We start from the raw sequence: 23591 nt of genomic DNA, 5'->3' as shown, positions 1-23591 counted from the left end.
ACCCACAGCAATGTGGCTGTCTTTTAATTACCTTCATAAATGGCCAGGAAGCAACTCACTGCAAGGTAAATTAAATATGGCCTAAGTTCAGGTATTGTTAACCAACAGCCCCTTAATTATTCCAATTCCACCAATGAGCCAGGTGGTTCCACATCTGATCCTCAGTCAACACTGAGATCTGCAGAAAATATTATTGCCTGTCCAGGGGGTATGGGACTTCTTTTTTTAAAACTTCTGCTGCAGTTTGATTACCCTCATCCAAAATGCTTGGGGCTGGAAGTGTTTTGGATTTTGAATTTTGTTTTCATATTTTGGAATATATAATGAGATAGCCTGGCATCTGCATCATTTCCAACTTTGAATTTATATGTTACCAGTGAGCAGGATTTGTCTTACTTCATCACACATGTACTTAACATACTATTAATATAATGAAAACATAATGTGTGCAAAGTAATAAAAGCAGCACAGCAACTTCAGGAGAATACCTGAATCAGCTGTTGAACAATGGCGGGCTTTCAGTCTCCACCTTACAATGCAGTGCTCTGATTAAAAGGTTACAGTGCTCTGTATTTCTTTTTAAGGTTTTATGTAAGCTATATAAAGAAAACAGCATTGTAGACTTGCTCTGGTAAAAGATTTTCCATCAGCATCACTAAGAATTTAATGCTGCTCTGTCAGATATAAAAGCAGTCAGCATCATAGACTTGTTTGTGCTTGATTTTCTTGATCAGCAAATGCTTAAAAAAAATAATGCTCTCTCTTTTCTTAAGTTTCTGCAACTATTAAGAATCAGATGTTTACTCTGAAGCCGATGATACATGATCAAGATGTTCATTTTTTGCTTTATGCAATGTTTTTCGCTTTTTCACTAACTAATGCTCATTACATATGTGAAGTCAGTTCTCAGTACTGTCTGTGGTGTGCACAGACCAGCTCATTGCCTGGGAACCTTCCCAGCGTCTTGTGGAATTTTCCATTTATTGTGTCATGTTGGCACTCAGATTTTAGAATTTTGGTGAAGGGTACTCAATCTGCACTATCTGGTAAAGGCAGACACAATTAGGCTTGCTGGATTCTCCTGCACTGACAGAGCGCTTGATATCACTATCTGTTCTTCAATGAATAATGATAACCAAGTAGTGCAAGTAGCTAAATGGCACGCTTTCTGGTAACTACTGGCTCAAAGTTGACTACTAAACTAATAAAAGCATGACTGCCATTGTAATAAATGTATTAACTACAACACATTCAGTTCATAACAAAGTAAAGTCTGCAGCACCCTGTTGGCAACACATGCTCAGGCATGGGGTATAACAACTTTCAGAAAAATTTATAGCACCTTAGGATGGGATATTTTGAACAGAAGTTAGTTTGTGTAACTTAATTCAATAAACTTCTACTCTATCCTCATCTCCAATTTTATAAAGTAAATATATACTATAATCTCTATACTTGTATATGAGAAAACTCTCCAAATTGTGACTTTCCATGACATGAATCTGCGCTATCTTCACTTGTGAAAAAAATGGGCTTTTAAAAAAAAGTGTTTATTTAACTTTCTCTCCTATGAGTTCTGTGATGATAAGTATTGTTTTGTATCTAAAATTTTCAGATAGTGATTTGTGAATTCCATTACCCTAATGGTCGCAATGCAGGAGTCACCTATACAGAGATTAATTAACATATGCTACAGTCTTTTCCTTAGAAGCTGTGTACAGATTAAAATCACTGCTTCTTTTGAGGTTTCTTTGCATTGTTAACCAAACTTGGTGGATTCTGGGATCGGAATTTCACATGGGCCGGAGGCACGGGGGTTGGTGACTGAGGTACACACGTGGGTGAATTCATCATCTGACAGTCCTGAAGTTCATACTAAAGATCAAAGCCCAAAGGTTGAATGGAAGACTGGAGGTTGAAGCCGGATAGCCAAAGCCTGGGTCTGCGAGTCCTCTGCGGAATTTGAATATACAATGCCAGTGATTTTGCAAAGCTGGAGATAGCATGTCCTTGGGTTAGAGGACTATCTGGGTGTGTGTTAGGGAGGTAGGCAAGTGTCTCGTTTTGCTATTGTTATGTTGCTGTTGTGCTGTTGTTGTTGCTTGTATGTTCTGTGAATGTGGTGGGCATGCTATGTTGACACCGGAACGTGTAACGACACCAGCAAGCACATCCCTCAGATGTATCAATGTACATAAATGTAAATAAATGAATTTGAAATCTGACAGAAAACTTACATGCTTTACATTAAAACTGCAGCATTAAAGGTAAAATACTATTCCCAGCCTCCACTCCTTTAACTTACTGTATCACTGATCGATTCCTTTTAATACTAACTGCAAATTCAATGTTTTGAAACTTGTTGTGAACCCTTAAGTGATAATAAAGTGAAAACTTTCATGTAGCTGACAGTATTAGTCCCATGTATCCAGGAAACCAATGTGCATGGCAACATTATCAGGTCATTTCTGCAAAAACCCAAAGGAAACAATGAACTAGTCTCACCTTTGCTTTTTTGTTCAATTGCCTGAAACAAAAAAAAAGTAATCAGGTTAGAAAAGCTTGCACTTAAACTTAGTAAAGCAGTTTAATAACAATTTACGAAGTATCTTAGAAAAAATTACCTTTATTTTAAAAATATTATAAAACAGATATAGCAATGCATAAACATGTGCAGCACAACCAACTGTTATGAGAAAATATATAGAAATGGGATTTTACAAACACCAGCATTCCTATTACTTGCCACCCAGATGCAACCAATACTAATTAGGATGCTTACAGAACTAACGGACTCCGATTTAGCGAATAAAGGGTATTATAGTAAAAGATGCAGTTCGTTCCTAATGTTACCATTCAAACAAAAACTCATTCCACCATTAATGGGGATAAAAGTATGTCAAAAAAAAGAAACATCCCGTTATAAACTTTACTCTTTCTAAAAGGCACTAAATATATCAAGTGTCATACTGAAAAATGGGATCCTTGCATTGAAAAATGCTTATTAAGCAGGAGAGCTAAATTCTTTGTCAAGGGGCAAATATAACTTACTAGGCAATGTTTGCATTTTCTACTATCCCATTATTTGAAATCTATAAACCAAATCTCTTGAATATGCTGAATACTCCATTGTCAAACTGAAGTTACACCGCTTGCTTCTCCAAGTTTCAATATTTGCATTTTGTTAAGTCTTGACACATTCTAAATAATCTGATTTTATCATGTAGCTCTTCGAACAGCAAATACCTTCTTCAGAGCGGCTTCCTTTTTCTTCTTGTCGTCTTTTCTCTTTTTCCTTTCTTCCATCAACTGTTCTTCCTTTTCTTGCACTCTATCCCTTCAAAACAGAAGAGGTAGTTTTGCACACTATCTTGACAATGATATATTTTCTGTTTTTACTGGGAACATAAGACAAGGTTTGACATAACTGGAAAAACAGGAAAAGCTCTGTGTAATCTACTTATAGGATTACCCTTTCTTTAACCTTTCAGTTACTAGCTCATAAAAAGCTGGTCCCATGTGCAAAGGGGCAAGAGGCGCTTTTGCACAAACAAGCTTTTTGAAGATTTTACCTCTGACTTTCCCAAGGCACTTGAATATTAACATTTGACGTCTACACTAACATACATAACATACACTAACATACCTGCAAATACAAACACGAGATTCGGCTTGGATCTGTGGTAGTTTCAGGGTTACAAAACAGAGTATCATGGGCTGTTGCATTCCAGCAGTGAGTATATTTACAATTAATAACCAGATGACTGCTGGTAACCACCTGACCTACCATGGGAACAACTGCACCTACCTTGTACCTAAATCAAAACATCACAGAAATACTGTTGCACTTTTGTCCATCGTACTAAAATGCACCTTGTTCCCACTTTTGTTTACTAAATTTTTGAGATACTGCAACTAATGCTTGTCCCAGTTGTACCAGAAAGCATTTTAATTACTGTACTTGTTAAAGCCCCACTTTCACTTTTCCATGGTCCCTTAAGAGGAGGACCAGGCAGCGATGCACAAAGCAGAAACAAGAATCTCATTTATTTTCCAAAGCCAATCACTGAATCATATGCCTTTGTAAACTTTAGTATGTCAAAATTGCACATACACAATTAGGTACTTTCAAACTATTTTAAGGTATTAAAACTTCTTGTAAACAGCATTCATTAATATCCTTAAAAGTTTATAGAACTAGAAAATACAATAAAAAAGCATGAATTAACAGTTTGCTTGTGAACGGTACTCCAAAAAGCTGACCGAGAGTTATCTATTGGCATTTATGAAAAGACAGTGTTACTCCTGATATACATCAACTTTCCACTGTCACTTCAATGTCCACTCTAACATTATTGAAATGATGACGCTCATTCTCTTAGTGACGACAACACAAATATCATCTAGAAATGAATGGGAATAACAGACATCAACAAATGTACAAAGGTAATCCCTTTTAGTGCTAACTTGGATCCAATGCATCAGAAATACAACATTCTTGAAACAAACTTTAGTACAACAGCAAGTTATTTCACAGAATATCAAGGGAGTTCCACAACGTCATTTATTAAATCCAGTTCAGGAAGCACCAATGCCCTCATAAGGCACTCCAGATAATTACAGAAGAATGGAATTCAAGTCATCCTTTCAATTAATCAAAAGGCTTTTACTTTCATTATTCTACTGAAGCCTGTCCCTTTTTGATCAGACAGAACTGATGAAAAGATAATTAAACTGAACCATTAACCCTGATTTCTTTCTCTCTCACCAGGTACTGCCTGAGCTCATGAATATTTCCAGCAATTTGTATTTTAATTTCAGATATACAGCATTTGTGGTTTTATTTTTCTTTTTTGATGATCCTTTCAGTTACTCTCTACACCAAGTATACCTTGGAGACTAATAACTAATCAACATACAGTCTGACTCCAGCACTAAGTAGTTCGATCACAGCTTGCTTACAAGCATCTTTGTCTGTAGTTCAACGCTAACCTGTCAAACCTAGACTTTCAAGTCCCTGCTAATTACATGTACCACAGCTTCAAAACAAACTTAATGTCACTCTTTACATTTTCTTTCCTGCATGCAGCATTTTTTACTCGAAACTTGAATTATTTTTTCTAATTCTAGAACCGAGAAATAGAGTAATACAGCACAGATACAGGCTCTTCAACCCAGCTCACTCACACCAACCAAGATGCCAATCTAAGTGAATTCCATTGGCCCATATCCCTCTAAAGCAGGGCTTCCAAACCCTTTTTATGACATGGATCCCTATCATTAAGTGAGAGGTCCATGGATCCCATGTTGGGAACCATTGCTCTAATGTCCTCCAATCCATGTATCTGTCCAAATGTCTCTTAAATGCTCCTCCATGTGAAGTTGTTGCCCTTGGTTTCTTTTAAAACTTTCCCCTCGCTTTAAACATTTCCTCTAGTTTTTGATTCCTTTCATCTGGGAAAAGGATGTGTACATTCATCCTGTCTATGCAACTCATGATTTTAGACACCTCTTTTAAGGACACCTATGCATCAATGAATAAAGTCCCAGCCTGCCCAACTTCTCCTTTTAACTTAGGCCCTTGAGTCCTGGCAATAATTCTTGTAGTCACTGCAGTCTGTCCAGCCTAATGACTCTAAAATGGCAGCCAAAGATAGACAGAGCATTCCACCGATAATACCCAGATATTCTATTATTAAGACTGGAGGAAATAAAACAAAAGGAGGACATTCAGCTTTTCAACCCTCAACACAATCATTGTTGATCTCTAATACCTATCTCTGCTCTCTCTCCCAAGTCCTTTCATGCATTTTGTGCCCAGAAATCTCTTCCTTAAATACATTCATTAACTTGGCCTCAAGTGTAGAAATGGAGTACTCCACTGGTTAACCAAACTGCAAAGAGATTTCTCAGCTCATTACCAAGGGATTATTCTAATATCCCAAGATCAAGACAGGTTACAAACAGCCCTGAAAAGGAGACCCAACTAGGATAACCACCCCAGATCAGTTAAAGTAAGCATATGATTAGACAAACATAATCATGTGCCATTCACACTGTAAGCCCAGGGAGTACTGCACATATATCTTTGATAACCCATCAGTTTTGTCCTAGATAATCTGGATTCAGAATGCTGGCTCCAACCAACTAAAGCATTCTCAGATGACTAGTTGTAACACATGGGTGAGAGATTGGTGAACAGGCCCTTGCAGTGGGCTAGGAAGAGGAAGGAGCAAGAAGAGGAACTATGCACACAAAATGCTAGTGGAACTCAGGTCAGACAGCATCTAAGGAAATCAATAAAGAGTCAATGTTTTGGGCCAAGATCCTTCATCAGCACTAGAAAGGAAAGAGGAAGAAGCCAGCATAATGTGGTAGGGGGAGGGGATGACAAGCCAGATGATAGATGTAGTCAGGTGGGTGGGGGAAATGAAGTGAGAAGCTGCAAGGTGATATATGGAAAAAGAAGAGGGCTGGAGAAGATGGAATCTGATGAGAAGACAGTGAACAATGGGAGAAAGGGGAGGAGGGGCACCAGGGGAAGGTGACATGCAGGTAAGGAGAAGAGGCAAGAAGCCAGAGTGGAGGAATGAATAAGAGGAAGAAGGAGGGGCAAAATTAGAGGGTGGAGAAATCAACACCAAATGCGGTGAGTTCTTTCTCCTTGCGTGAGTTTTTTTTTCTTTTTTAGATTAGATTATGAGGACACTCAGTCCTCGTTTATTGTCATTTAGAAATGCATGCATTAAAAAATGATACAATGTTCCTCCAGTATGATATCACAGAAACACAAGACAGACCAAGACTAAAACTGAAAAAAAAAACACATAATTATAACATATAGTTACAACAGTGCAAAGCAATACCGTACACCCTATCCTCGTTATATGCGTCTTCAGACTATGCGGATTCACAGTTATGCGAGGAACTCATTTCTACCAACGTCTCGTTATATGCGTCCAAAACTCAGTTATGTGAGGAGCACTGCCTTCCCGCCAATACAAGTCATGTGCACACACTTCACAGTCTCACTGTGGAACGAGAAGCACCGCTTTCCCGCCAAGCCAGGTGTGCGCGCCTCACAATTTCACTCCCGCCACTCTCGCATTGGTTTTGGCAAGGTGTGGGAGCGTGATCTTAAACTTCTGTTGGTTTTACCTACGGTGCGGTGATTTTGCACTTGAAATATTTAATTATGCCTCCTGAGCGTCTGATGTCATGTCTTGGGCCATCAGCCGAGTGGCAGAGAACAGTTTTAACACTTGAAAAAAGCTGGAAATTATAAACAGTGCGGCATCAGCTGAAGGTAACACAGTTCTGGGACGCTACTGCCGGGAACAGAATCTTGCCTTTAAAGTTCTTTTGTTGCTTGACAATGCGCCAGCCCATCCTAAATATTTGGACAGCATTCATCCTAACATAACAGCGCGTTTCCCACCACCTAACACAACATCGCTGATTCAACCACTCGATCGGTATGATCCACATTCAAGGCGTACGTATTTTTTTTACCTCAGACTCTCTCTCTGATGCTGCAAGCAACAGACGAATGGAGTTTACTGTATCTGTCAAAGATATTAAAGTTACTGTTATCCGGGAGTTTACCAACGGTGAAGGAATGGTGGAAGTCGGAACACTTGGCACAAATGGCGATGGACATGGACCCAAGTTTAGAACGGAGTCAGCATTTCAGTCGTTCCCTGCCAGCAACCCTTCTTCCCTACAAGGAAATTTATGCTGAAAAACAAAATGCTGCCAAGCAAACACCCCTCACCACTTTATGCAAATCGCTGTAATCTTCTGCTGCCAGCAATTCTAAGAGCTCTGTGAGTCTTCCTTCACCCCTTGCTGTGCTTGATATTATCCTAACGACCACAACCATCCACCTTATCTGTGTAAAGCTACCTGACACCACAACAACCACTCATCTCCCGGAGCAAACACACCTGCCACTGTTGGTGAGTACTGTATACCAGAGGATGTTAACTATGATTTATTACATTGAATATTACCTTAAATTGATGAAATCTAATACAAATGTTGTCTTGTAGTACTGCTTTTGAGTCGTATTGGTATAAAAATGTGAATAAGTTACAGATAAAACATATTTAGGAAGCCATTATTTTCTCCATTTAAGTAATTTTTCACATTATGCGTCAACTTCGAGGAATGTATCCCTCGCATATAACGAGGATAGGGTGTAATTTGATAAGAGCAGACCACGGGCACAGTAAAAAAAAAGTCTCAAAGTCCCAATAGCCCCAACATCTCACGCAGACGGTAGAATGGAGAAACTCTCCCTGCCATGAGCTTCCAGCACTGCAAACTTGCCGATGCAGCATCCTGAAAGCACCCGACCACAGTCCAACTCTGAGTCCGTCCGAAAACTTCAAGCCTCTGACCAGCCCTCCGACACCGAGCACCATCTCTGCCGAGCTATTCGACCCCACCCTGGCCACCGAGCAACAAGCAAAGCCAAGGATTCAGGGCCTCCCCCTCCGGAGATTTAGGATCACACAGTAGCGGTGGCAGCGAAATAGGCATTTCAGAAGTTTCACCAGATGTTCCTCCGTGCTCTCATGTCTATCTCCATCAAATCAGAATTGTGCACGGCATCCTACTTGGCAGATAACAGATATTCATCACTGGAGAGGCCGCACGCGCTGTGTCTCGCCGCCATCTTCTCCTCCTCCTCTTTAAACCAGAAGAGAGATAGGGTCTAGTGGAATGGCCATTGGAGTGGGAACTTAGAGGCTTTGACGAGAAGAGGCTGAGACCAAAGAAACAGGCAAGAAGGGTAGATTATTCCTTTCATTATTGCTGATGTGGTCTTGGGTGCCCATAGTACAGTGCAGGCAGAATGACAGATATGCCAGTGGAATACTCCTGTAGGATGTGAGAATTCATGGAACCTGATGGTCTCCCTGATGACTACACCTGCAGGAAGTGCAGCCAACTCCAGCTCCTGAAAGACTACATTAAGGAGTTGGAGCCAGAGTTGAATGAACCCAGGATTATCCAGGAGACAGAGCAATTGATAGATAAGACTGTTCAGCTGGTGGTTGCACCCAGAGTGCAGAATTCTGAGAGTAGATGGGTAAACACCGAGACAGGTAAAGGGAAAAAGTAGTCACTGCAGCACCCCCCGTGGCCATTCCCCTCAGCAACAGGTATACCCCCTTTGGATACTGATGGGGGAGGGGGGGAATGGCCTATCTGGGCAAGGCAGCAAGCAACCAGACCAATGGCACTGTGGTTGGCCCTGAACCTTTGAAGGGTAGGGTGAAGTCAGGCGGAGCAATAGTCATAGGGGACTCAACAGTTAAGGGGACAGATAGGAGATTCTGCGGCAACAAAAGAGACACCAGGATAGTATGTTGCCTCCCAGGTGCTAGGATCCAGGATGATTCTCAGCAGTTGCAGAATATTCCTGAAAGGGAGCTTGTGGCATATGTTAGAGTGGATTCTTTTTGGGTAGATGATTTGTTAACACTTAAATGACTTTGGCCACCAGACTTCTATTTTAACTGTTTGACAAAGGACTGTGGATTGAGTCCACCACAATGGGCTTCCTAAAAGGTGTAAATACCAGATGCTTCTGGTGCCTGATGCTGTAGTTTTGAAGGCAGTATCACCTATACATTATAAATATTAATTGTATGAATTGTCTTCTATGTTAGCACGGGAAATGCCAAATAAATGTATTGTAGACTTAACTTACATTCCTAAAGGCTGTAGATACCAACCCAGACATGTTGGCGTCAGGAGGAAAGGATGGTGTGAGATTTTGTATGTAGCTTCAAGAGGAAGCATTGTCTATGCATTGTCTGTAACTTTTCAAGTAGCGATTGCCTTTGTGCTTAGCATATAAATATCCAGCCCACATTTAGCTAGCAGACCTTTCTGCGGAAAGCGTCTCCGTGCGCAAGATGCCTGCTGTACCTTGTTGTGTCGAATAAAGAAACTGCTTTGTATCTAACAGTGACTCTGTCTCTCCGATTTCATCCATGCTACAACATGCATATATTGATACCAATGACATAGGCAGGAGAGGGGTAAAGGTCCTGCGCAGCAAGTTTAGGGAGTTAGGAAGGAGGCTGAAGAGCAGGGCCTCCAAGGTGGCAATCTCCAGATTACTCCTGGTGCAAAGAGCTAGGGAAAATCAGAACAGGAAGACAGTGCAGATGAATGAGTGGCTGAGGAGATGGTGCAGGGGGCAGAGTTTCAAGTTCCTGGATCATTGGAGCCTTTTCTGGGGAAGTGGAACAGGTTGCACCTGAACTGGAGGAGAACCAATATCCTGAGGGAGGTTTGCTAATGCTATTTAAATAAGATTTGCAGGGAGGTGGGAAACGAAGTGAGAGACAGAGGATGGGCGGCTGGCACACAAGTAGAAACAGCTTGTAGGGAGTTTGTGAGGAAGGATGGGCAAATGATAGAGCAAAGATTCACCTAGCCAGATGGTTTGAACTGCATCCATTTTAATGCAAGGACTACCATAAACAAGGCGGATGAACTTAGAGCGTGGATCAATATGTGGAAGTATGATGTTGTGGCCATTACAGGGACCTTGATGTCTCAGGGGCAGGAATGGCTGCTCAGTGCGCCAGGTTTCAGATGTTTCAAAAAGAAAGGGCAGTGAGGGTGGCAGGAGGTGAGGGCAAGGCATTGCTAATCAGGGATAGTATCACGGCTGCAGAAAAGAAGGAAGTAATGGAGGGATTGCACAGCAAAAATGTGGCAAATGCTCAGGGAACATTTGCAAGGTGTTCTGCATGGGTAAGTTCCATTGAGGCAGGGAAAAGATGGTAGGGAAAAAGAACCATGGTGTACAAAAAACATGGAAAATCTAGTTAAGAAAAGCTTACAAAAGGTTCAAGAAACTAGGTACTGTTAGAGCTCTAGAAAATTACAAGGTTTCCAGGAAGGAACTTAAGCATGAAATTTGGAGAGCTAGAAGGGGCCATGAGAAGGCCTTGGTGAGCAGGATTAAGGAAAACCCCAAGGCATTCTACAAGTATGTCAAGAGCAAGAAGATGAGCCATGTGAGAATAGGACTAATCATGTATGATAGTAGAAACGTGTGCATGTAGTCAGAAGGTAGTGGAGGTACTTAATGAATATATTGCTTCAGCAATCACCAGGGAAAAGGACCTTGGCAACTGTGGGGATGACTTACAGCGGACTGAAGTGCCTGAGCATACAGACATTCAGAAAAAGGATGTGCTTGAGCTTTTGAAAATCATTAAGTTAGATAAGTCACCAGTTCGGACGAGATATACCCCAGACTACTATGAGAAGCAAGGGAGGAGATTGCTGAGTCTCCTGCGATGATCTTTGCATCGTCAATAGGGACGGGAGAAGTACCAGAGGATTAGAGGATTGCAAATGTTCCCTTGTTCAAGAAAGGGAGTACAGATAACCCAGGAAATTATAGACCAGTGAGTCTAACTTTAGTAGTGGGCAAGCTGTTGAAGAAGATGCTGAGAGACAGGACTTATGAGCATTTGGAGACACAATCTGATTGGGGATAGTCAGCATAGCTTTGTCAAGGGCAGGTCGTGCCTCAGAGCCTGATTGAATTCTCTGAGGATGTAACAAGCACATTGACGAAAGGAGAGCAGTGGATGTAGTGTATATAGATTTCAGTAAAGCATTTGATAAGGTTCCCCATGCAAGGCTCATTCAGAAAGTAAGGAGGCATAGGATGCAAGGAGACCTTGCTTTGTGGATCCAGAATTGGCTTGCTCACAGAAGGCAAAGGGTGGTTGTAGATGGTTCATATTCTCCATGGAGGTCAGTGACCAGTAATGTTCCACAGGGATCTGTTCTGGGACCCCTCCTCTGTTTTTTATGAATAACCTGGATGAGGAAGTAGAAGGGTGGTTTAATAAGTTTGCTGATGAGACAAAAATTGGAGGTGTTGTGGATAGTCTGGAAGGTTGTCAGAGGTTACCGTGGGATACAGAAAGGATGCAGAACGGGGCTGAGAAGTAGCATACAGAGTTCAACCCAAATAAGTGTGAAGTGGTTCATTTTGCTAAGTCAAATTTGAAGATAGAATATAATATTAACGATAAGACTGTTGGCAGTGTATACGATCAGAGAGATCTTGGGGTCCGTGTCCATAGGACACTCAAAGCTGCTGTGCAGGTTGACAGTGTTATTCAAAAAGTGTATGGTGTGCTGGCCTTCATCAACCGTGGGATTGAGTTCAAGATCCGTGAGGCAATGTCACAGTCATACAAGACCTTGGTCAGACGCCACTTGGAGTACTATGTTCAGTTCTGGTCACCTCATTACAGGAAGGATGTAGATGCGATAGAGAGTGCAGAGGAGATTTACGAAGATGTTGCCTGGATTGCAGACCGTGCCTGAAGAGAACAGATTGAGTGAACATGGCCTTCTCTCCTTGGAGTAACAGAGGATGAGAGGTGACCTGAGAGAGCTATACAAGATAATGAAAGGCATTGACCATGTGGATAGCCAGAGGCTTCTTCCCAGGGCTGAAATGGCCAATATGAGGAAGTCAGAAGTTTACATACACCTTAGCCAAATACATTTAAACTTAGTTTTTCACAATTCCTGACATTTAATCCTGGAAAACATTCCCTGTCTTAGGTCAGTTAGGATCACTACTTTATTTTAAGAATGTGAAATGTCAGAATAATAGTACAGAGAATGATTTATTTCAGTTTTTATTTCTTTCATCGCTTTCCCAGTGGGTCAGAGGTTTACATACACTTTGTTAGTATTTGGTAGCATTGCGTTTAAATTGTTTAACTGGGGTCAAACGTTTTGGATTGCCTTCCACAAGCTTCTCACAGTAAGTTGCTGGAAATTTGTTCCATTCCTCCAGACAGAACTGGTGTAACTGAGTCAGGTTTGTAGGCCTCCTTGCTCACACACACTTTTTCAGTTCTGCCCACAAATTTTCTATCGGATTGAGGTCAGGGCTTTGTGATGGCCACTCCAATACCTCAACTTTGTTGTCCTTAAGCAATTTTGCCACAACTTTGGAGGTATGCTTGGGGTCATTGGCCACTTGGAAGACCCAGTTGCGACCGAGCTTTAACTTTCTGGCTGATGTCTTGAGATGTTGCCTCAATATAGCCACATAATTTTCCTTCATGATGCCATCTATTTTGTGAAGTGCGTCAGCCCTCCTGCAGCAAAGCACCCCCACAACATGATGCTGCCACCTCCATGCTTCACGGTTGGGATGGTCTTCTTCAGCTTGCAAGCCTCACCCTTTTTCCTCCTAACATAACCATGGTCATTATGGCCAAACAGTTCAATTTTTGTTTCATCAGACCAGAGGACATTTCTCCAAAAAGTAAGATCTTTGTTCCCGTGTGCACTTGCAAACTGTAGTCTGGCTTTTTTATGGTGGTTTTGGGGCTTCTTCCTTGCTGAGCAGCCTTTCAGGTTATGTCGATATAGGACTCGTTTTACTGTAGATATGGAGACTTGTCTACCTGTTTCCTCCAGCATCTTCACAAGGTCCTTTGCTGTTGTTCTGAGATTGATTTGCACTTTTGGCGCCAAAGTACGTTCATCTTTAGGAGATAGAATGCATCTCCTTCCTGAGCGGTATGACGACTGCATGGTCCCATGGTGTTTATACTTGCGTACTATTGTTTGTACAGATGAACGTGGTACCTTCAGGTGTTTGGAAATTGCTCCCAATGATGAACCAGACTTGACATCATTTTCTGACCTCAATCCCAAAGAAAATTTGTGGGCAGAACTGAAAAAGCATGTGCGAGCAAGGAGGCCTACAAACCTGACTCAGTTACACCAGTTCTGTCTGGAAAAATGGAACAAAATTCCAGCAACTTACTGTGAGAAGCTTGTGGAAGGCGACCTGAAACGTTTGACCCAAGTGAAACAATCTAAAGGCAATGCTACCAAATACTAACAAAGTGTATGTAAACCTCTGACCCACTGGGAAAGTGATGAAAGAAATAAAAGCAGAAATAAATCATTCTCTCTACTATTATTCTGACATTTCACGTTCTTAAAATAAAGTAGTGATCCTAACTGACCTAAGACAGGGAATGTTTTCTGGGATTAAACATCAGGAATTGTGAAAAACTGAGTTTTAATGTATTTGGCTAAGGTGTATGTAAACTTCTAATTTCAACTGTAGTTTTAAGGTACTTGGAAAGTGGTTTGGGGGCGGGGGGTGGATGTCAGAGGCAAGTTCTTCACAGAGTAGTGGGCGCATGGAATGCACTACCAGTGATGGTGGTCGAGATTCTAGGCAGTTTCTAGAGTAGGTTACATGGCCAACACAACATTGTGGGCCGAAGAACTTGTAATGTGCTGTACATTTCTATGTTCCTCAAACCTGAGAATGGCCTTATCATGGCAGAAGAGGAAGGCATGGACCGAAATGTCAGAACGAGAATGGAAATGGGAATGGGGGTGGGGATAGAAATTGAAATGGTTGGCCACCTCTCTACCTGTTATCTTGGAAAAACTGCACAGATACAGTTAAATACTGTATTCAAGCAGATTTATAGTTTCTTTAATGAAACTAAAAGATTCTACAGAAGTGAGGAAGAATAAATGCATGTTGCTCAAGAAATCTATCCTGCATCAGAAGCTCCAAGGCAGTCTTCTATGAACTAACTCTTTGCCTAGATGCTGGACCTCAACTGTGCAGAATACTACCCATTAGACCAGAAATCAATAGTTCTTCCCTTGACTTAAATCTTCAATTTCAATTTGAAGATACTGAGCATGATGAACATGGAGGAAAAACTGCTCATTAGAGTTACCCTGCAAGATAGCAGATAAAGCTGGAATGAATGAATGAATGTGGCAAGGCAACCAGTGTGGGGAGTTGTTGATTCAGCACACATTGACTTCAATTTCTTTCCTCATACAAAGCAAGCCAACTGAATACAAATACTTTGTGAGATTGTTTTTTCCTACAGTAATCACACTACAATAGTATAAGTATTAGTGCTATGAAGTAGCTTATGTGCCTGAAATTGGTGTCTGGGTCATGCACTTTGCACAAGCTTGTTCAATGTATATTACGCTAGAACTCTCAAAATCTTTCATACTAAATATATACATTAGCAGGTAGGACAATCACTAAACCTTAACTAAATAAAAATGACTTTAAAGGAAGTATATATACACACCATAGTTTTTCCACAAAGGTTAATATGGAACAACTTCATTAACAGATGGGCAAAGCAGGATATCAAATGTAAGCAACAATGCTGAATGAGGAGTACATAAAAATTTGTAGATCACACAGCACAAACACAGGCCAGTCAACCAAACAGTCCATGCTAATGTCCACACTCCATGCAAGCCTCCTCCCAGCCTGCCACATCATTCAGCATAACCTGCTTAACAATGCACTTTAAATACACCACTATTAGAATACTGGTCTTGACATTTAGGCTGTAGCTTTCATTGCTATTTTCTGAGCTCCATTACTATGGTTCTAATAAACATGACATCTAATAACTGGTCTCTGTTACCCCAGATTTTTGTAGTAAAGGTACAGGCTGTATACAATGAGAGCATACTTTAACCAATTTTTTAATAGACGTTTTAGAATCCACTAACAGAGATAGATGGCAGTTTGGTTTACAAATTTCTAGAACATCCACTTACATAACTATCTACTGATGAAGTAAACTTTCTTCCTCAACGTAACATTCTCAAATAAAAAAGTCTTTTTTTTTCTAACATACTCCCATTCATAGCAAAAAGAAGCATGCTAACTGCATCCATAATTTCTTCAAAATTTTAAATGAGCCACTTGCGTGAAATGGAAAATTCCATGAAAAATTCAAGTGAAAGAATTTTATTGATCAATTCTTATTGATCACACTGGTTTAAGTAGAAAGAACTATCATCACTGTCTGGCCAAAACACTGTGCCAATGCAGAAAGTTGTAAATTCAGCCAGCTCCATCATGGACACTAGCCTCCCCAGAAGAGGACACCTTCAAAAGGCGATGCCTTAAAAAGGCAGCATCCATCATTAAAGATCACCCAGGACTCAACTGCTATCATCACGGTGGTGGTATAAGGAGCCTGAAGACACATACAGAACCATTCAGGAACCTATGTATACTACTTCATTTTTTTCCTCTTTTTTTTGGCTCTTTTTGCACTACACATTTAATTTTTATATACATTTCTTATTGCAATTCATGTTTTTCAAATTGTATTGCCACAAACCAACAAATTTCACCACATATGCCAGTGATATTAAACATGATTCCGAATAGTTACATGGAACCTTTCAACATCTAGCAGAATTGAAAGAACAAAAAGAGTGCAGCTCAAGCAAAGTTCCATCGATACTGTAACACTGTTGACCAGTTAATTGGGAAACTGGTATCAATTCCAGCCAACAATGCAGTACTTGCCTGAAATGGTATAGAACCTTTATGACCAATTTGACAACATAATGAAATTTGTTGTTTAATGTTAGTGATAATAATCTTGATTTTGAATTATATCAGCTATACCAAACCAACCAATAATCTACTATCAACAAGAAACTGCAGAACCTCTGTGCTGGTTATTTGACTTCGCCAAGGGGAAAAAAATAATGAATTTAATCAGTTCCCAATGGAAATACAATTTAGCAAAATAAAACCAAGAATGCTAAAACAGTTCCAGGGTGAATTTCAAAATTCACGTTAAGGTAGACATATGGACAAAAATCATTCAACTTTGATTATCCCAAAACAACTGCCCTGGGGGGGAAAAAAGCTGCAAAGCTCACTGCCTCCTTACATCACAATCAAGACAACAGCCTAGATTATGTTTTCTTTATATAAATACCTTATCCCAATTATCTTAAGTCAGCACACTATAATTTATGCAATGGCTGATTTAATGAATTAGCAACTAGAGCAATACAATCTCTAACAAAACATAAACCTGATAATTAGTTTACCATCAGTGAATATCAATATTTCACTAAGCATCACATCTGTCTTGAGAATTCACAAATCTTACATCCCATCAAATAAAAAGTGGTGTGACAAGAATACACATAGATTAAGATGTAGCTGTCCTGTGCTGGCACCAGTGGGATCAACAGTTGGTCTGCCACCTGTCTTCAGGAGAGAGAGAGATAAGGAAAACAATGGAGCAGCATTTGGAGATGTTAATGAAGGGACGGGAGAGAGAATAACAGAAGGAGAGAGCTGTCAAGAGCGGTTCCCCCTTTGAACCCTGAACTGTTTGAAGTGATGGACAGGCGATACCCCAGCAGGGGGATAAAAAGGGACAGGTTCGCTAAGGCAGACACACACACGACACCCAAGGTAACGAGACCCTGGAAGCGGTGCGCCTCTCACAAGCCGGTGGGAAGCTTTTGGATGGCTGATTGCGGGATCAAGCCATAGACGCTCAGGGTGGAAAGGCACGATCGGCGGGAACCTGGTGTGTGTCCACCCTTGCCTGGGTGCCAGGTTCACCGCAGGGAAACGATTCGTATCTGGAAACGGAGGGGTCACGGTCGGTGACCTCAGATGACATCACAAAGGACTCGCCCGAAAGCTGACTGCGAAGGTCTGTGTGGAAGCTGTTTTGAATATTCATTCGTTTTGCTCTCTCTCTCTTTCCCCTCACTGTCCATCGCCACAGCAGCGATTACTGCGAACTGAACTGAACTAAATTGAACTGAACTTTGCGTCACTTTGAAACTGGTCATTTACCCCTAAGACAACGATAGAGCTTGATTAATCCTGTTATCTTAATTCTGTGTACATGTGTGTTTATCATTGTTGAACTATTGCATTTATTATCCTTTTGATTAGAGTACTGTGTTGCTTGTTTCTTTAATAAAACTTTCTTAGTTCTAGTAATCCAGACTCCAACTGAGTGATCCATTTCTGCTGGTTTGGCAACCCAGTTACGGGGTACGTAACAGTGGGTAGGAGGGACAGGAGATCATGGGGGGGGGGGGAATGCAGTCTAATTTTATCAGAGGCACAAAAAAGGGCCTTAATACAACATTTATTTAATTTGCTAAAAGGCAGCTATACCAGAACAGTAATATTTGTAATTAGTGGCATTAATTGACATTCCAATCCCTAGAACAAAATCATCTCAGTGACTCAGGCCAAGGAACTGCTTGGTTTCTTAGTGCATAGTTTATTTTTCAAGAAATCAGGCCCCAAAATGCAATGCAGGAGTAGTATATTCTAGTAACAAACACTGACTCTTGTCATAAAAAAAACAGGATCCAAGGATGTTCCTGGACCTCAATTCAGAAACCCAACTAAAACACTAACCTCAAGTTTCCAGAAAAAAAATAGATGAGACTATGACATGCAGAGCACAAAACAGCAAAAACCCTAGAATACATAAACCTCAAAGTAGTTTGCTTGTTTAAGTTACCAATACCCAGTGGCCTTCAAATACAAACAATTGCAGAATACCACAGAAAAAAACTGAAATGATGAAAACCACACTGAATAATTTTGATCTCTGCAAAACCATTAAGTCAGAGAGGATTTCCCATCTCGTTAGATGCAAGGTGTCAAGAGTTACAAAATACACGTGGACTAAGATGTTATCTGTCCTGTGCTATCACCAGTGGGATCAACAGTTGATCTGCCAACTGTCTTCAGGAGTTTCGGCTCGCTTATGATCAAGACTCCCTCGAGGTGGTGGGCCAGCAGTGCTAAGCACCACCTCCCACTGGTGAGCTTGAAAACTTGGCATCTGCCTCTATCAGATTTGTTGGTCACTTCCATCCAACAGATAGTCTGCTCTCCAGGTGTCTATGCAACTACTGAAGGGTTTGCAAGATGTGTATACACTGTCTGACTATCTGCCCCTCTGGACATACTTGGTCCACACCCATGCTGATCCTTTTTCTGCTGCTTCAGCTACGGCCCTGCTGGTTGACTTGATCTCTCTTCTAGTGAAGCCAAGGTCACGCAGCCACTTCTGGAGAGTGAACGCAATAAACCCACAGCAGCCTAGTTCGAATGGATAGCCTGAGACCTTCCACCCTCTGTCTCTGCACGCTGATCTTAATTCTGCATACTTGGTTAACTTGCACCCATGGGCTTCATCGATGTTGTCTTCTTACGGGACTGAGTTCACCAATAACCACTTCTCTACTGGTGTCAGACCATAAGATTACATCTGGACGCAATGTTGTGAAAGCTATTTGCTCCGGGAAACTGCCTTTCCCATCCAGGTCAGTCTTGACACACCAATCATTGGCTGAAGAAAGTATGCTTGATCGTGAGCATGTGCTGTACACCCTTGACTTGGAGCCCTCTTTCACAAATGATATGCGATGTTCTGTGCAGCATGGGGCATGAGATAAATTGAGCTGCAGTACTCTCTGCTCAACCACTTCTGTTACAACTTTGAGAATGTTGTTATGTCTCCAAGTGTACATGCCGCTGGAAAGATTGACTCTGCATGCATTCAAGATATGTTGAAGCGTTCCCTTCTCGCCACAAGCAGCACACCTGTCTGTCTTATCTTCATACCAGGTGCTGAGGTTGGCAGGTGTTGGGAGCAGATCGTACGCTGCTCTGCATAGAAAAGAAATGCGGAGCGGTTCCATCTGCCACAGAACATTCCAAGATAGATGTCGTTGTTCAACACTTTCCCACTGGGTCCAAGCCCCTTGTTTGACCAGGCCAGCTGTTTTAGTTAATCTCTTCTCCTCTTCTACCTCTCGTACTTCTTGTGTTACAAGCTCACGGCGCTCCTTACCTGTAGAAGATGACCACCACTTGTGGGTTGTCCATCCAAGTCCCTGGTGGCCTAGCTGGATAGCCCCAACCGTCTCCTTGTGCTTCAATCTAGACTCTGCCTCATCAACTGCTACACAGCTGACCACTTCCTGCCTGATCTCACATCTGGCTGGGTGTTCTTGATAACAGGGTCTTTAGAGTCTCGAAGCATCAAGAATGATCTTACCTTGGCTACCTTGACCTCCTCAACAAGGGATTGCACTGGGATGGTAAGCTTTGTCTGGCTACTGTGGATTGCAACATTGGTGAGGCTGCTCGGTACTCCAAGCCACTTCTTTACATACTTGTTGATCTTCCGTTCCATTGCCTCAACATGGGACATTGCCACTTCATAGGCAGTTAGTGGCCACATTATCTGTGGCATCAGTCCGTACTGCAAGCACCACAACTTCAACTTGCCAGGCAAGCCACACTTGTCAACAGACATCAGACCTCTGCTGATCTGTTCTCCTGTCTCTTGAACCCTCTTGGTGTCACTCAGCTCCTCTGTGTACCATCGCCCGAGGCTCTTAACTGGTTGGTCCTGAATGGATGGAATCTCCTCTCCATAAAGGGTGAAATGAAAGTCAACCAGCTTTCCTCTCCTAAGAGCAAGGCTCCTTGACTTCCTGATCTTGAACTTAATTCTTCCCCAATCCATTAGCTCCTCGAGTCTAGATAGTACATTTTCCATTGCCTCTGTGCTGGGACCCTAAAGGGTAAGATCGTCCATGAACGCTCGTATTGGTGGTAACTCCTCTCCGCCATCAAGTGCGACACCTGGTCCCACTGATTCTGCAGCCCTCACAATGACCTCCATGGCTAACACAAAAAGGATGGGTGAAATTGCACATCCCATTGGGATTCCAACATCCAAGCTCTGCCACCTAGTTGTAAACTGCTGAGTGAAAAACCTCATCCGGAAATCATTGTAGTACTGCATAACAAAGTTCCTCACCTTAGCAGGAATCCATAGAAATTCCATCGCAAACTCAACAAGGACATGGGGAACAGAACCATACGCATTTGCAAGATATAGCCAAACTACAGCCAGATTTCTTCTCAACCTTTTTGACTCCTGGATGGTATGCCATATCATACTAGAATGTTCAAGGCATCCTGGGAAGCCTGGTACTCCTGCCTTCTGCACAGATGTATTTACTAATCCATTCTCTATCACAAATGAAGATATTCTTTCTGCCAGAATGTCAAACATAATCTTCCCCTCTATATTCAGGAGTGAAATTGGTTGGAACTGATACAATGTAGAAGAATTCTCTTCCTTCGGGATGTATACTCCTTCAGCCTCACTCCATGACAAAGGAACAACACATTGTCTCCACACCACCTTTAACAATCTCCACAAGTATTTCCTCAGCTGTTCACACTTCTTGAACACCTTATACGGCACTCCATTAGGTCCTGGCACTGAGCCTGACCTTGCCTTTCTGATGAACCGTTCGACTTCTGCCAGTTTGGGTTCTGACAGATCAAACTTCACTCCTGGATTGATAGGCTTCACGAGCCCTGAAATGCCAAGGAAAGGAGCCTCCGGCTGTTTGTTAGAGTAAGTGCTTGCCAGGTGATCCTGAAGTTCTTGTTGAGAGATGTTAAGCTGCCCACTCCTACTTTGTTCAAAGAGTTTCTTTGTGAACTCATGAGGGTTCTCAAAGAACAACTTTCTTGCCTTCTCTCTCTTCTTTCTCTTTTTACGTTGTGACTCTGCACGACGGAGTGATGCTAACTTTATTCGAAAATGCTCTCAGAGATCAGCAAGCCCTGGCTTGTCACCCTCACTTGCCACCTTCCACCTCTGTCTCAACGATCTAAGCTCTCTCCTCAACCTACTAATCTCCTTCTGGCGCCTGCTTGGTTGCTGTGTAGGGCTTTGCTTTCTTCAACTCAACCAAACCAAACCTGTACTTTCCAACATCGCAAATCATATCGCCCATCACTTCCAACTTTCTCTTTGATGTTCCCCTGAGAGTGTTCTCCAACATCATACTGATATCCTCATCAAATACACGCCAAGCCTTCTCATCTGCCATTGCTGGCCACTTGACCTTCCTCTTCTTCTCTACCTCCACACCACCGCCATCATGCGAAGGATCTACCTGGGTACTGTGGTCTGAAACCTGACCTGAATTATCTCTCATCTGACCTGGAGTATGATGACTCTCTCCAGAGCGAATCGCGATCAAAAAACTACGGCAACACATCATGAGGAAATCTGCAGATGCTGGAAATTCAAGCAACGCACAAAATTGCTGGTGAATGCAGCAGGCCAGGAACAACACATGATTTGCTTCTTTAATGGTTATGTAAATCTCTCACTCCTCTCAGGGAGTCCCTCAGGTTCCAGGTGAACTTGTTTCCATTCCAGTTCTCTGCATTCTTAGTCTGCTGCTGAGGCTGATCTGGACCCGCAGGCGATGCAGCTACACAATTTGGTGCAGACCTTCTGCCATCTTTGAGCTTTTCATTCTCCCAAACAAATTTAAGGCACTGAGTAATATCACAGATGCTTCCTCTATTTCAGTTAGTCATGAGTAAGAGACTCCTACAAAATGGTGAAGACATTACATTCCAATCCTCCAATCTTAACTCTGCCCCCAGGAGTTTTGAGAAAGCCTCTGTTTCCTCTATCCTCCAAGTAATCTCTAGCAATGATGGAGCTTATAGTATTCCTAGTGTAGGATTCAGATGTTGGACATGCAACTAATGTGGCCTGCCCACTGAAGCTAGCCAAGTATGATTAGTGCTTCAGTGAGGAGATCTTGGCCTGGCAGAGATGCTGACATTGGTTCAGTTACTTTGCCAATGGATTTGGCCTTCAGGATTATAGAAGAGTCAGCCATGGCAGCAACAATATATAGTTACAGGGATATGCAGGGTCCTCAGTATTGTCAAGGATCCCTTCCATCCAGTCCGACAATATGCCATCACTAAGTGGATAAATTAATTATAAAAATCACAAGTAACTGTATCTAGTTTAAACTGGTAAACAGTAAAAACAGAAGTTATTAACCCTGCTAGTAACCTCAAGACCAAGATCAATTGGGCTTATAGCCGACAAAATCCACCCTAGTTTTGAAATCATGCCGGCTTCTCATGACCATTATCATAATCAGAATCAGATTTGATATCATTGGCATGTGTCATAAAATCTGTTAACTTTGGGGCAGCAGTGCAATGCAATACATGATAAATATATATATTTTTTTTTAAATAGTTTTGTTAAAATAAGTGCAAAAAACAAATTTAAAAGGTAGTGAGGTATTGCTCATGCATTCAATGTCCATTTAGAAATCAGATGGCAGAGGAGAAGCAGCTGTTCCTGAATCGCTGAGTGTGTACCTTAAGACTTATGTACCATTTATCGAAGGCACAGGTCAAATGCCATCAATAAATTTGCTGATGATACATTGCTGGCAGAATCTCAGGTGGTGACGAGAGGGCATACAGGAGCAAGATATACCAGCCAGTTGAGTGGTGTTGCAGCAACAACCTTGCACACATCAGTAAGACCAAAGAGCTAATTGTGGACTTCAGGAACGACAAGATATGCGAACACAAACCACCAACTCCAAATCTTTCATTCATGTTTGGTACACTGATCAATGATGCATGAAATGTTGACTGCAATTCAGTGAGGAAATTACCAGTAGGCTAGACAAGGGAGATGCAGTGGATGTTGTATACTTGGATGTTCAGAAGGCCTTTGACAAGGTGCCACACATGAGGCTGCTTAACAAGATAAGAGCCCATGGAATTACGGGAAAGTTACATACGTGGATAGAGCGTTGGCTGATTGGCAGGAAACAGAGAGTGGGGATAA

General features: G+C 41.7%; 1 protein-coding gene across 5 annotated transcripts in view; it reads right to left on the bottom strand.

Moving 5' to 3' along the window:
• Window positions 1–23591, bottom strand: part of LOC140202898 (trinucleotide repeat-containing gene 6A protein-like) — a 175636-nt gene that overhangs the window by 121258 nt on the left and 30787 nt on the right. For 4 of the 5 annotated variants that reach the window (XM_072268445.1, XM_072268446.1, XM_072268449.1 and 1 more), the window contains exons 3-4: window positions 3247–3337; window positions 2506–2527 (exon numbers count right to left, since the gene is read on the bottom strand). In XM_072268445.1, the coding sequence (XP_072124546.1) occupies window positions 2506–2527; window positions 3247–3337 (113 nt within the window). The remainder of the gene's footprint in view (window positions 1–2505; window positions 2528–3246; window positions 3338–23591) is intronic. The other variant, XM_072268447.1, reaches the window with a different exon arrangement.

Source organism: Mobula birostris, chromosome 9, assembly GCF_030028105.1.
Source record: "Mobula birostris isolate sMobBir1 chromosome 9, sMobBir1.hap1, whole genome shotgun sequence".
Taxonomy (NCBI): Eukaryota; Metazoa; Chordata; class Chondrichthyes; order Myliobatiformes; family Myliobatidae; genus Mobula; species Mobula birostris.
This window is presented reverse-complemented; position numbering and strand designations above follow the sequence as displayed.